General features: G+C 51.3%; 1 protein-coding gene across 1 annotated transcript; it reads right to left on the bottom strand.

Annotated features, from left to right (window-relative positions):
• Positions 1–2,538: 2,538 nt before the first annotated feature.
• Positions 2,539–12,245, bottom strand: TAT (tyrosine aminotransferase). Its single transcript, XM_075161757.1, has 12 exons — positions 12,164–12,245; positions 10,268–10,510; positions 9,985–10,089; positions 9,102–9,169; positions 8,549–8,707; positions 8,230–8,368; positions 7,659–7,711; positions 7,131–7,283; positions 6,083–6,211; positions 5,559–5,642; positions 3,985–4,083; positions 2,539–3,211 (listed from the first exon to the last, which is right to left on the bottom strand). The coding sequence occupies exons 2-12, from the start codon at positions 10,500–10,502 to the stop codon at positions 3,068–3,070; spliced, it is 1,368 nt and encodes a 455-aa protein (XP_075017858.1). The 5' UTR covers positions 10,503–10,510; positions 12,164–12,245; the 3' UTR covers positions 2,539–3,067.
• Positions 12,246–12,773: the final 528 nt, after the last annotated feature.

The raw sequence follows: 12,773 nt of genomic DNA, 5'->3' as shown, positions 1-12,773 counted from the left end.
GCCAGTAGAGAAGATATAACCCCAACCTTGTTCTGACCAGTTGTTAAGCTTAGCTAGCCAGCTTTTAGGTGTCTTCCAGCTACTGGAACCCTGCTGAGGCTATGTCTTTTCTGGCTGTCCTGTCAATAGCAACACTTTGCCCATGCTGAGCTTTCCTTCTTCTCTGGAGCTCCTCTACCCTCTCACAGTCTGGTTTGCAAAATCCCTCCCAGTCACCTCAAGAAGGTGTTGTCTCCCAAGCCACTGCTGCCGCCTCCTCTTAGATCCACAGTCTCTCCCTGGCCACTTCTCCTCCTTGTGGAAACCTATCTGTGCCTCCCTTTGCCATGCGCCAAGTATTTCCTTCCTCCAGCCCTCATGGGTAATGCCACCAGGGCATGTCAGCTCATCTGGCCTCTGACAGGCCTGCGCAGCCTGGGAAAATGAGGTTATGTGCCAGCCCTCACGTACAAAGAAGCTTTGCATGGACACCTTCCCCTGGTGTCCTCCCCCTCCCCCTCCCACTCCCAAGCGATGCTCGAGCCTCACCTGAGCTCCCTGGCAGGCTGGGCACCAGGGTCTCCTTGATAATCCCCAGACTGCCTCCGGGCAACCATCCTGGGTCCAGCTCAGGGCAGACCACATCTTCCTGCTGCAGGTGTACAGAGTGGCTACCTGCTGGTGGAGAGCAGGCTGGTTCAGACAGGCTGTCATGGCCAAGGGCCATGGCCCCACGGCAGGAAGACACCTGGGGACTGTTCCAGGCTGCAGCCCCATTGGGGGCAGTCAGGGCTGCTGGAAGAGAGAGTGGGCGAGGCCACACCAGGGGCTGGGCTGTATCCAGGTTCCTGAGGCACCTGGAGGAGCTGATGGCCTCACTGCTGGCAGGTGTGATTTGGCCCAAACCGCCCACAGTGCCAGTTTGCGCCCTGCTGCGTTGGGCCCTGCTGCTAGCCCCTTTGGAAGCTGAGGACTTGTGCATTTCACCTTCATTTGCCCGTGGGCTGAGAAGTCCCTTCCTTTCCCAAGGAAAGCACTAGGCACAAGGTTGCCTCACTGCCTAGGTTCCCACGTCTGGGGTAGGTCACCCTCCTCCTAAACGTGGCCAGTCCAGACAGTGCAGAGAAGAACACAAGCACACTGCAAGCCTGCTCCAGGGTATACAGCTGGTGCTCCCCAGCTAAGACAGTGTCTTGGCTTCTTCCTTGGTCTCAGTGCTGAAGGGGCTTTCTTTGACACAAAGCACCTCCAAACACCAGCTTAGGCTAGTTTGTATAGCTGGCAGGGTGCTCTAGGCTGCACCCACACTGTGACGCAAAGCATCTGTGAGTACAATGCCTGAAAAATTATACTAGCACATACATGGTTTAATGATAGTTTGCTATTGCAGCAGGGAAAACCTAGGTGTGGTCAAAAAGCAGTGTTATGTTTGCAAAAGATGGCAATAGAGGATGTGGCCTGGAGAAATCGAAATATCTTGAGAGTTATATAAATGCCTATGTCTTAGGCTCTCTCAGCGTCCCTGGCCAAATGCTGCTGGGCTAAGAAGAAACAGAATGGTGTTAATCATTGCAGAATATTTGCATGTCTGAAAGGAGCAGCTTTCTCTAAAAACAGAAGCTGTTAATTAGTAATGGGAATTAAAGCCACAGAACCCAAGATATGTGGAGAAGAGTTCAAGGAGACAGATAAAACTTGACAGCTGTAGTAGATGCAAGACAGCATAAAAATGCAGCAGTCACGCTGTTAAAGGTCTTCTGGCCCAACAGACCCCTCACACACCACCCTACTTATTATTTGTCAATGTTTTGTCTTAAGCACTCAGGTTATTTGGCTCTATTTGGAGGTCTAATGGCATGAAATCCCTGAAGCCGTCTACCATTCACCTATAGCCCCAGCTTCTCTCTCTTTTTGTTCTGGGAGTGCTTCCCTTGAAGGGTGCATGGGTGTTTCCATGGAATGAACAGACACCAGTTCCTTATTACTTTATGGAGCTGATATATTCAGCAATCAGGAACTCTGGCACTGCTGACATATCACAACTGACATGCTGACCCTGTACAGTACGAGCGTTTCATGGGGTGCCACCCCCTTCTTCACCGCTGCAGCATGAAACACCCAGCTGCCCCAGCCTTGAATGCTTAGGGACCCGCACCTGGCATGGCTGGCTGCGGTCCGGGGGGCAGCGCCTCCCCGCAGCAGCAGACACCAGCATCTGCCGCTCCGTCGGGGGCTAGGGAGAGGGAGGGAGGCAGGCTGTGAGGGCCAACGGGCAGATGCAGCCAGGGCTGTTCTGTGGGGCCGCCACAGCAAGCCTCCGGCATCAGCGGGACAGGAGTGGCCGGCACCAGTCTGTGCCAGGCTTGCAGGACCCATCCTGCCCTCAGGGCCTGGTGGGTGCCTTTGAGGGTCTGAGGTGCACTCACCACGCCCCTGCTGGTGACAGGGCAGGCCCAAGGCAGAGGCAGGCCTGGGGCACTGCAGCACCATGGGCCGAGCAAGTGTGACCCACACAGTGGCCAAGTCAGACTTGGCACAACAGGAGCACAGTGCAGAGGCTGGCATGTCAGAATGTTTATTAATAAAAAAAGTCACAATAACTTACTCCCTTTGTCACACAAAGGGCTCGGTATAAAGAGCTCTGGCCTCCTAAGGTAACACAGGTAAGTGAGAGGTGGGTACTTTTCTCTTGTCCTCTGAGACAGCGGCCTTCTCCTGTCCCCAAGGGGAAGTGCAGCCAGCACAGGAGCTACTGGCCACGTGGGGCCTGGACCGTGGGGCCTGACATAGGAGCAGCCATGTGCCCCTGCCTGCAGCTGGTTCGCAGGCAGCACAGACCAACACAGGGTGCAAATGCAGAGTATATGGAGACCACAGGCACTGGATGCCAGAGGGTGTGCAAGCTGCAGTGGAGGAGGAGAGAGAAGTGGCTGCTTCTTCCCATAGTGCTGAGGGGTCTGTGGAGCACAAAAAGTGAAGCAGCAGGACAGTGGCTGCTTGCAGGCAGAGAGGTGGCGCTGGCTGGAAGCAGCCCTGCCTGCTGCCTGACACAAGGTCTAGTCTGGCAGAGGCAAGAGGACAGCTGGGGCTACTTGTCACACTCCAGATCCTGGGCCCCCTCAGCACCCTGGTAATGCATCTCACAAAACTCCTGAATGCGACTGCAGGCCTCCAAGATCATCTCCTCGGGCACGGTGATCACCACACGGAAGAAGTTTGGGTACTCAAAGCACTGAAATGAGAAAGGATGAAGCTGACAGATTACCTGGGATAGTGCTGTAGTTTCAAAGCCCTGCCTTGAGGCCGTGACCCATGTCAGCAAGTGAAAATGGTCAGTGTAGGGCAGACTGGAGGACAGGAGGGCTGGGCTCTTGCTCCCTTAAACTGTTTTTTCTGTTCCAAGCAAATCTCCCATTTCCATCTGTGTAGACGTGATGCTGTGAGGGTGATAGGCCAAAGGACTCTGTATGGACTATGCAGGACTCAGGGAATGGGCTGGAAGGAGCTAGGGAAGGAAAGGGCTGAAAAGTATCTGTATTCAATGCTGGAAGTGGAGCTGGAAGGAGGTGGGCACAGGGCACACATATTCTCAGCCTGTAGTCCATCCCTCTGCCTACAGGCGTGGGGGACTGGAAATGGGACAAAGAAAGGAACATAGGTGGTAGCAGTCCTGGGCCTCTGAGGGAGCGGCTTCAGCAAGGAGGTGTGGGGGTACATAGGGTTCAGGGATACAGCTCTGCCAACTTGAGAAATACAAAGAAAGCCTGGAGCTGGGAAGATCCTGGCAGCCTGACTGAGGGCTGTTAGTGAGCCAAAGACTGCCAGTCCCCATCCCTACGCACTGCACTTGGAGCTCACAGCCAGGACATACACACCATTACAGAACATGGACACTGCACACACAACTCCCAAACTGTCCCCAGAGCTCAGGGCTGCAAAACCCTGTTGCTTCTCTCCCCATGCTGTGGCCCCACAGGTCCCTGGGGCTCTCAGTGTTAGGCTCACCGTGGCTGGCAAGCAGAACACAGACTGCTCCGAGATGAGTCGCTCAGTGAACTCCACATCATTTTCAAACTCAGGGAAATGCTCCATCTCAATCTCAACCTGCAGCAGAGGGATGTAACATGGCAACCAAGGGCACCAAAACTATCTGCAATGTCCCTGCTTACCCACATGGCCCAACAACTTCCCAGTCAAGTGCAGCTGTCTGCCCTCAATTTTTGCTCATGATTTGGGCTGACTGGAATGTAAGACACAAACAGAAATATATAAATGAAAATTGGGGCTTCTTTAAGAAGTATTCATTAACTACCTAAAGCTGGAATTTCAGTTAAGGACAACTTTAGTAAAAAAACTGATGGCAAAGATACAGTAACCAATTAGAAGTGAAAAGGAATAAATAAGATATTGGAAAAGAGCTTGGGAGAGAACTGTTGTCAATATGCATTAATAATAATTCTGTCATGCAAGAAATCCATATGGTAAGAAAAAGACAAACTAATGTTTTGGTTTTTAAAAAAAAAAAGAAAGATAGCAAGGTCTAGAATATCACAAACAAAATAAATCCTTGCAGGATGATATAATTGGTAAAATGACATGGAAATGCTGAAATGTTCAATAAATATTTCTGTTCTGTATTTGGAAAGAAGGAGGCTGTCCCTTTATCACAGGACAGTGATATCCTGGCCATTTTTTTATAACCAAAGATTATTTTAAACATCTCATGAAAATATTCTTAAACAAACGATGTGAGAGACAATTTGCATTCAGAAGTTCTGAAAGAGCCAGTGGAAGAAAAATTTTACCAAATTATTTAATTTGAAATAAATGTTCAGATACGGTAGAAATGCAATAGGTGTGAAAGAATCTTAGCTGTGCCTCTACACAAAGAGCATAAGCAGAATGACCTGCGTAGCTCTGGGTAAGATTGGAAACAGGGTCAACTGATAAAGACTTAACTATAGAACATGAATAAGACTGATACTGCAGTATTCTCCAGTTCCAGGGTCCACATTTTCAAAAGCTGATGAAAAAATGGAGACAATACGAGACAAAAAAAAAAGATTAAAAATGTGTTAAACTTAAGAGACTTAAATGTCTCAATTGAGCTTGTTGAGATGAAAAAGGAAATTTCACCACATCATAGAAAGTTAAAAAAAACAGGTATGGAAAAAGGCAGAAAAAGAGGCAACAGCATAGGCAGAAGACAGCCATGCTAGTAGGAAGAAGGCTACTTCTTCAACAGGAGGTATGATAATCTGAGTTGTGGTGTAGGGGCTTCTCATTGCCAGCAGAGTTCAAATCCACATAAAACATTGTCTTGCAAAGTACAAGTCATTGAGTTCTCTGCAGGAGCAAGTGGGTGAAATGTACCAGCCTCTGCTATGTGAGAAGTGAACAACATATTCTGGCCTTCTAAAGTGACCAAAGGATGCGTCTACCGCACAAGGCAATGTGAAAATGCATGGTAACAGAGACCTGGTGCCAAGCACCGATCTGAAACCATTGACAAGCACTGGCAACGAGACCTAGTGTGAGTGTTGATGATCTGGAAATGGCATGTCATTCTCCTTGCTTACCATGAGGTACATGGCTCCAGCAGGCCGCACAGGCTGGAGGCCAGGGATAGCTGATAAGGCGGCATAACAAAGGTCAGCATTGGACTGAAAAGCAGAAAGGAGAAATTTCAAAACAGGAGAAATTCCAGGAAGCAGTTCAGCAAATGGAAGCCAAGCTCTGGACCAGGACTATAAACAGGTTTGCCCACTGCAAATAAAGGGACAACAAATGCAAACAGCATGGGTGATCATGGCCTTGAGTACAGCAGGTGCGACTGAGCTGAGCTCAGCAAGTCAGTGCCAAACATCCCATCCCCTGGGTCACCAGCCCCAGCTGCAGGGCTGGGCTGCCTGCAACTTATCACAGCCAGTATTTCTGCCCCAGTTACCATGTCTCCTGCTGGAATTGGATTTGTTGGGCATTGCTAGTCACAGACAGAACTGCACCTTGAAGCAGGGTAGGGGAGGGATGATGAGCTGGAGAGATATGACTCATTCCAAACAATCCATGAACAAACTGCGCTGACCTGTTACAGCCTGTTTACCTTGAGGATGCTGAGGGTGTTGTGGTAGAACTCAGGGGGTGTTTGGTGCAAGATACGTTCCAGTGCTCCTTGGACAATTGTACAGGGTCCTAGGATCCTTTGACTCAGTCTTAGAAGGCCATCCCTGATCTGAAAAAACATGGTGATATTTGCAGCTCACATTGTTCTTCCCTGAAGTAAAAGGACAGCTCCACGGCCTACTCTGTATTTCTACAGCTGTTCACAACCCTCTCTTCAGTGAGCATACAGAGTACTAAAGAACATTTGCTTGACTATATGCCAGGTATTTGCAGACTATTTACAGTGTCATTCTCTGTTCCTCAGTTGCAGATTGTAATGCCAACAGAGACAACCTTTGGAGCTTCCCACTCTGACTCAAACCAGGCTGGAATATAGCTAATACAAATAAAGCCAGAGCTGTTCCAAATACCACTTTACATTTCCCTTAGGTTTGAGCCCACAATCCACACTATCAAAGCCAGGTAGGGACAACCAACATTAGCTCTTCTGCTCACTCAGTTGGTCCTCTCTTCTCCCTCTTCCTCTGCAGAAAGCCCTCTAGGTGGACAGGTCACTGCAGTAGATGGTTGGTCTTGTAACACAGCTGAATAAATAGCCAGATAAAGCACTGGCAGCACTGCAAGGTGCTTTGTACTTACTTTTAAGAGAAACCATATAAGAACACATAGACACCACACATGGACTCCACAGGCTGGATAAGTCATGCAATACCTTCAGTGCACACTGGATTATTTGAGAAGAGAAGGAATTAGAAGCACACAAAAAGGACAAGGCATATATGAAGGAGCAGCAGAGACAAGGAGTGTGTTACAGTGTGGATGTGGGTAGAAGGCCATGTATGGGAGCAGATGGAGTAAGGAAGGGACATGAAAAGCCTAAAGGTGCAGAAAAGCATGTAAGCAATTGGGTGACACCCATGTAAGCGCAAAAGAGCGGTACATGCCTATATCAGTTAAAGCCCTGGTGATCCACACGCTGAAGACACTGCAGGTCTGTTGCCGTGACAGTGACAGTCAGCAGTTCTCACCTCATTACCAAAGATGTCTCTCCTGTCATGAATTAGGATCCAGCCCATCCGCCAGCCAGGGACTAGCCACCGCTTTGCCAAGCCACCACAGGACAAGATTGGTACATTGGTGCTGAGAGTTGCAATGGGTTCGTATTTGCAGTCAGCAAACACCTGTGACAGGAGGCCGTGTTAGAGCTGTCCCTGCCTCTTATTGTGAGAACTGTGGGGGTGTGCATGAGGCACAACAAGAAGAGAGGCAGGGAAATGATGGGAAATTGATGGTGAAAGCTCCCAGCTTCAAGGTATGAACATGGTAAGTGCACTCACATGAAAGTGAGCCGTTTGGGAAGAGGAAAGGAGCTAGACATGAGAGGTACCCTCTGGACTGCACACCAGAGGACTGGGAGCTTGAGGTATGGACCCAGGCACAGTATAGGGGAGTGGACTGTCGCTCACCTCTGGAGACCTGGCTGCCATGGCCAAAGGGCAGGTGCATCAGAAAGGACAGGCAGCATGGGGGTGCAAAGGACTGCAACTGACACTCACCATGTCTCCATAGATCTCGTCAGCAAGGATGGGTACGCACTGTCTTGATGCCACTGTGGGAGAGAGGGCATTCAGCCTGGCCACCCTGCATCCTCCATGGGAGCAGACTTGCCCTTTGCTGCAGGGCCTGGCAGGACTCTGAGAAAAGCTCTGTCTCCTGTCTCCTACAGACTCTTCATTTTGAGAGCCCAAGCATCGGAGACCCCTGCCCTGGCTGAGCCTAGTTCTGCTCTCACCTGTGGGGGCAGGCAGCACAATCCTCCCACTGACAGGCCAGGGCTCAGGAAGCGTAGGGCTCCCTGTGAACACTCTCCCTCTGTGGAGCCAGAGTGGAGAAATGAGCAGTCCAAGCCACACTGAGCATTTGAGGAAGAGCAAGACACACGCTCTGCATGTTCTTGCACAGATAAGGCAACACCTTCACACTGACCAAGCCCTGCTTCCTGAGCTGGAGTCAGTCATGAGGAGAGAAGCAAGGCCCTGGGCCATGATGCTGCAGTGATCGAGACATTGGCAATGTGAGCAGACACTAGACTGCAACCATGCCCCAGATACACACAGGCAGGCTCACCTGCCAGGATCTTCTGGAGGTGGCTCTTGCTGAACACAGAGCCACAGGGGTTCGACGGGTTGTTCACAATGAGGCAAGCTGTCTTCTCATCCACCAGAGACTCCAAGTGCTTCAAATCAATTTCCCAGGCCTTCTCTGGCTAGTGAAGTGAAGAGAAGGGGAAGTAACAGCTGAGGAACTGGACTTGCCACACAAGGTGAGGTGTGACAGGGTGCCCAGGGATACTCAGGTCATCTTCACTCACTTCCCAGACAGGACCAAGGTATTTCTGAGAGGCAGAAATGTCAGGGCTGCCCCTTCCAGGCCTGCTACCACTTACCAAGAGGTTGTAGAGTTTGACCTCAATCCCCATAGACAATGCCAGAGTCTTGTAGAGGGAGAAGCCAGGCCGTGGCACCAGGATGTTCTGGCCTGGGTTGGCCAGCACTGCCAAGGCAAGCTCTATGGCCTGGCTGCAGCCACTCGTTAAGATGACGTCCTGCAAAGAGCACACAGGAGTCAGCGGAAAGCACAGCCACTCTGAAGTGCCCCAGCCATGTGGGAGTGACATAATGCCCAGGCTCTGCCAGGTGAGAGCTTCGCAGCCAAAAAGACAAGTCCAAAGCCTGACTGAAAGCAGGAAACCTCTAACAGCTGGAGAGCTGGAGAGCTCGGCCTCCTCCTGAGGAGGGTGGAGGAGAAAGGCTCAGGGCAGGGGATGAAAGCAGCAGGAGGCTGCTGTGGGACAAGGCCATGGGCTAGCCTTCAGTCCCATGGCTGGGCAGGGGAGGGAGAGAGCTGGGGCAGCTGGGCCCCCATGCCCTGTGGTCTAGGCACAAGCAGCAACACCCTGCCTGCACTACTGTGAGAGTGCCTCAGCTGGGCACCAGTACCTGGGCTTCCAGTGGTGCCTCTGGGCAGTTGTAGTATGCGGCCACTGCTTCCCGGCAGGACTGGTAGCCTGGGGAAAGAGGAGTCAAAGATGGAAGGGAGGTTTTTACAGACCGTTTCCTTTTTCTTGCTAGTACAAGGCTCACAGCTGCCGCCCAGCCAGGGGAAGCCCATTTGTTAGTGACACTGTCCCACGGTGGCAGAGACTGTCCCGCCTCAGGCCAAGCACCATGCAGCCCCGAGGCTGGGCCAGGCAGGCCAAGAGCAGGGACAGACCCTGGGCAGGGAGGCAGGCTCTGGCCCCAGCATGTCCTAGACACAGAACTGACAGGAGCAGGGTGGGGGGTAGCCAGGGAGCTGCTCTGACCCAGCAGGGGGCCAAATGCTATTACATGGCCTTCACTGTTTAGTGATGGCACAGGAGCAGCCCTCCCTGTCACCACATGGAGTGTCCTGCGAGGCAGGTGTGATCTATGTTCTATGCATGCTTTTTGCACTACCTGCAAACAAGGCTCATGTTGTCTATGAAGTCAGAGAGCCCAAGGGGAGTCCTGATCAAGGCAGATCAGAAAGGAACTTGGCCGCAACGCACGGCGGGGAGACACAGTCCTGAGCCCTTCTGGGTGCTTGAAACCCTGCCTGGTCTAATGGCTGGGGGAGCAAACACAGCTTCTGCAGGAGGCTCTGGGCCTCAAACAGATCATGCAGGGAAGGGCACTCAGGTGTATCTGGGGGATATACATGCTTGTGTGTTCATGGGACTATTGGTGAGGGCAGCCCCAGGGTGCTACTGGAAAGAGTCCGTGTGCTCCATATACCTGCTGTGGGGTAGGAGCTGGCACATGCCTTCATCCTACTCTCACAGGAAGAGCTTTGTCAACTTACCAACAGATGGAGCATAACCGTTGTAACGTCCTGAGTCCAAAACCTCCTTCACAGCCCGTGTGACCTCATCATTTGTGGGAAGGTTTCCAAAGACCGTCGGGTCTCCTTTTCGAAGATTGAAAAATAGTAAAGTTCTCACTGACCTGTGACAGGCACAGAGCTGTGTGGTTGTCTGGCCTATCCCTGGGTGTTCGCACAAGCTTTGTGCTTCAGAGCCCTGCAATCTGCCAGCCACACAGTCGACCCCATTGCCCGGAGGCTTCAGCCACAGCACTATGCTCACCTAAGGACAAGGAGATCATTGCTTTCTTTGGGTTGGGCTCCACCTTCATGCTGTCTACGATGGCTCGGACAGGATTGAAAGTCTTCTTTGACATTTCAGAAGCCCTGACAGCCCATCTTGGCTTCCGGCCCTTCACCTTCCCCAGTGATATGCTGTTCCCATTGGTCTTGAGATGAACATCCAGCATAGGGGCATGATCTCCATGGCCATTCACTTGGATCAGGTACGAGTCCATCCTGAGAGCTGTCAGTGTGAAGTGGATTTCCTGGGCTTAGTTAATACATGCCAAACACAGGATCTGCCCATTTGGGGACACAGCCCATGACTCTCCAAAAGTAAAACTTCTGAAAGCTGTAGACCCTACCTACTGCCTATGGACAACTCAGTCAGTAGCAGCAAGTAGGGCTGTATTCGGGGCCAGGATGGAGAAACCCCACACATAAGTGAAAGCACAATGCAGGAAGAAAGATAAAGGCACCTGTGCTAGCTGCACCACTGCCTAGCATGGAGTTGCTATGCTAAGGGGGAGCAGGCTCCACTAAAGCCAATAGCCAAGAATTAGCACAAGTTGTAGTCACTGCTTGACTGCAGATTCAATGTTCCACTGACTGAAGGGCCAGGTCACCCCTCCAGCTATCCAGTTGCACACCTCAAGCTGCAACCACAAGGATCAGCCCACTATCTATGTTCACATCCAGAATGTCCCCTCCAGTATGCAGACAGAAATGCAGCACTGTTTAAATCAAATCTCAGATGCTAAAAAGGTAGTTCTGGTCCAATGTTATCATGGGCAGTGCTCTGGGCAGTGGCAGGGTATAGGTTACAGACCCTTGCCTCTATCAGCAGAGCAACATGGAGCAACAGCCCAGCCCAGAGACCCTAGATCAAAAGGCAGTGCTTAGAAAATGGAGCAAGGCTGGCACAGCCAAGAGGGAGAGCAGGGAGGTGACACTGCCCCAAGCAAAGGGCCTATAGTCCTGCCTGAGGCTGGGTAACAAGCAAGGCACAGCAGAGGAACAGCTGCCTTCTAGGCCTCGAAATGCACACAAAACTTACTTGTGGGACTTACACACCCCAGCATGTATTCCCAGAGCACAAGCCAGACCCAGCCAGCAAAAGCCTTCCTTACTGTTGCTGACTCAGGGCTTTCCACCTGCAGAAAATTAGGGACAGGGCACAGTGCAGGCAGAGACCTCCTGAGCCATCAAGCCCATTCTTGCTGGTACTGGCACACTATCTTGTAATCCTGCCACAAACTGCTTATGCTCTCTGTACTGCCCTATTTCTCTGCTCCACTGAAAGGCAATTCAGTGAACAGTGGCCCTTTCCTGATGGTAGTTACTTAGCCCCATGTTCGCAGATATTCACAACACAGCTACCCCTTCCTTGCTACAGAGACTGAGCTGGAAGGGTTGTAGCGTTGCCTGGTTCAGGCAGGATTTGCCATCTGAATACATTTCTCACTGCTTCAGAGAAGTTTGCACCTAGAGATGCCCCATGCTGCTGCAGTTACTCTGCCAGCAGTGCCTCGTTAGCCTGTTCATAGCAACTCAGGCTGATCTAACAGGGTCACAAGCAAGACTTCAGCTTCTCTGCTGCTAATACCTTCTGGGTCTCCTTTCTACCAAAAGAAAGGCAGCTGAAGAAACATGCAGCAGGGCTGAATAAAAACTGAGCAGAGAAATGAGCCATATATCTCAGTCCAACAGCAGGGCTGAGTCCCAAATGCACAGTGCAGAGTCCATCCCAGCAGAGCCTTCACACCACCTGCAACATGGTTCTCATGCAAAGGGGAGCTGCAGACAGGCACTATGGATGCCTTCTATGCAGGCAGCCAGGAAGACCTCCCCACTTCTCCTCCTGAAAGAAGCAAGGTACCAGAGCATAGTACTTTACCTTCTACAGCACAGAGCGGGAGACACCAACAAGCTTGGGGGTCCAGTCCCTACTTTTCATCCAGGACAATCCCCTTGAGAAGAAAGTCCTGCAAATTCTTGCCCATGAAATAAGCCCCAAAACTGGGCGTTGGGACTGTATTGTTTAGCCATTGGCTCACAGAGAGGGCTGCTCTCCCCACCCAAAAACGCCCTCTCCTCCCCATTGCAACTGTGTTCACTTCAAACACCTGGAACATGCCTGCACATTAACTCTTTCTGGGGTCAGCCTAGGGGGACAGGAACACAGCTTGGCTTCCTAGAGACCCTGGGCTGCCACCCTTTTGCACCACTTCCCTCAGTCCTCAAAGACTGCAGGGGACGAATCTGCACAGAGTCCACGTATTCCAGCCCTAGCACCTTGTAATGCACCAAGAGTGGATTGATGGACCCCAAAGCCTGTGGAAAGCATCAGTATGACCTCAAAGGCTCTGGGCTCCCAATGTACCAGCTGAGAAGGGACAGTTTGTGGCATCATTACAGTCAGGAGATATCTTCCTCCATAGGCTGAAGGGAGGCAGGCACTTCCCTAGCCGATGTCTTGGAGGCACCAAGACCTAAAGGGTTAAAGG

The sequence above is a fragment of the Calonectris borealis genome, chromosome 12 (assembly GCF_964195595.1).
Source record: "Calonectris borealis chromosome 12, bCalBor7.hap1.2, whole genome shotgun sequence".
NCBI classification, from domain to species: domain Eukaryota; kingdom Metazoa; phylum Chordata; class Aves; order Procellariiformes; family Procellariidae; genus Calonectris; species Calonectris borealis.
Note: the sequence above shows the minus strand (reverse complement) of the source record. Positions and strands in the feature narration are given on the sequence as shown.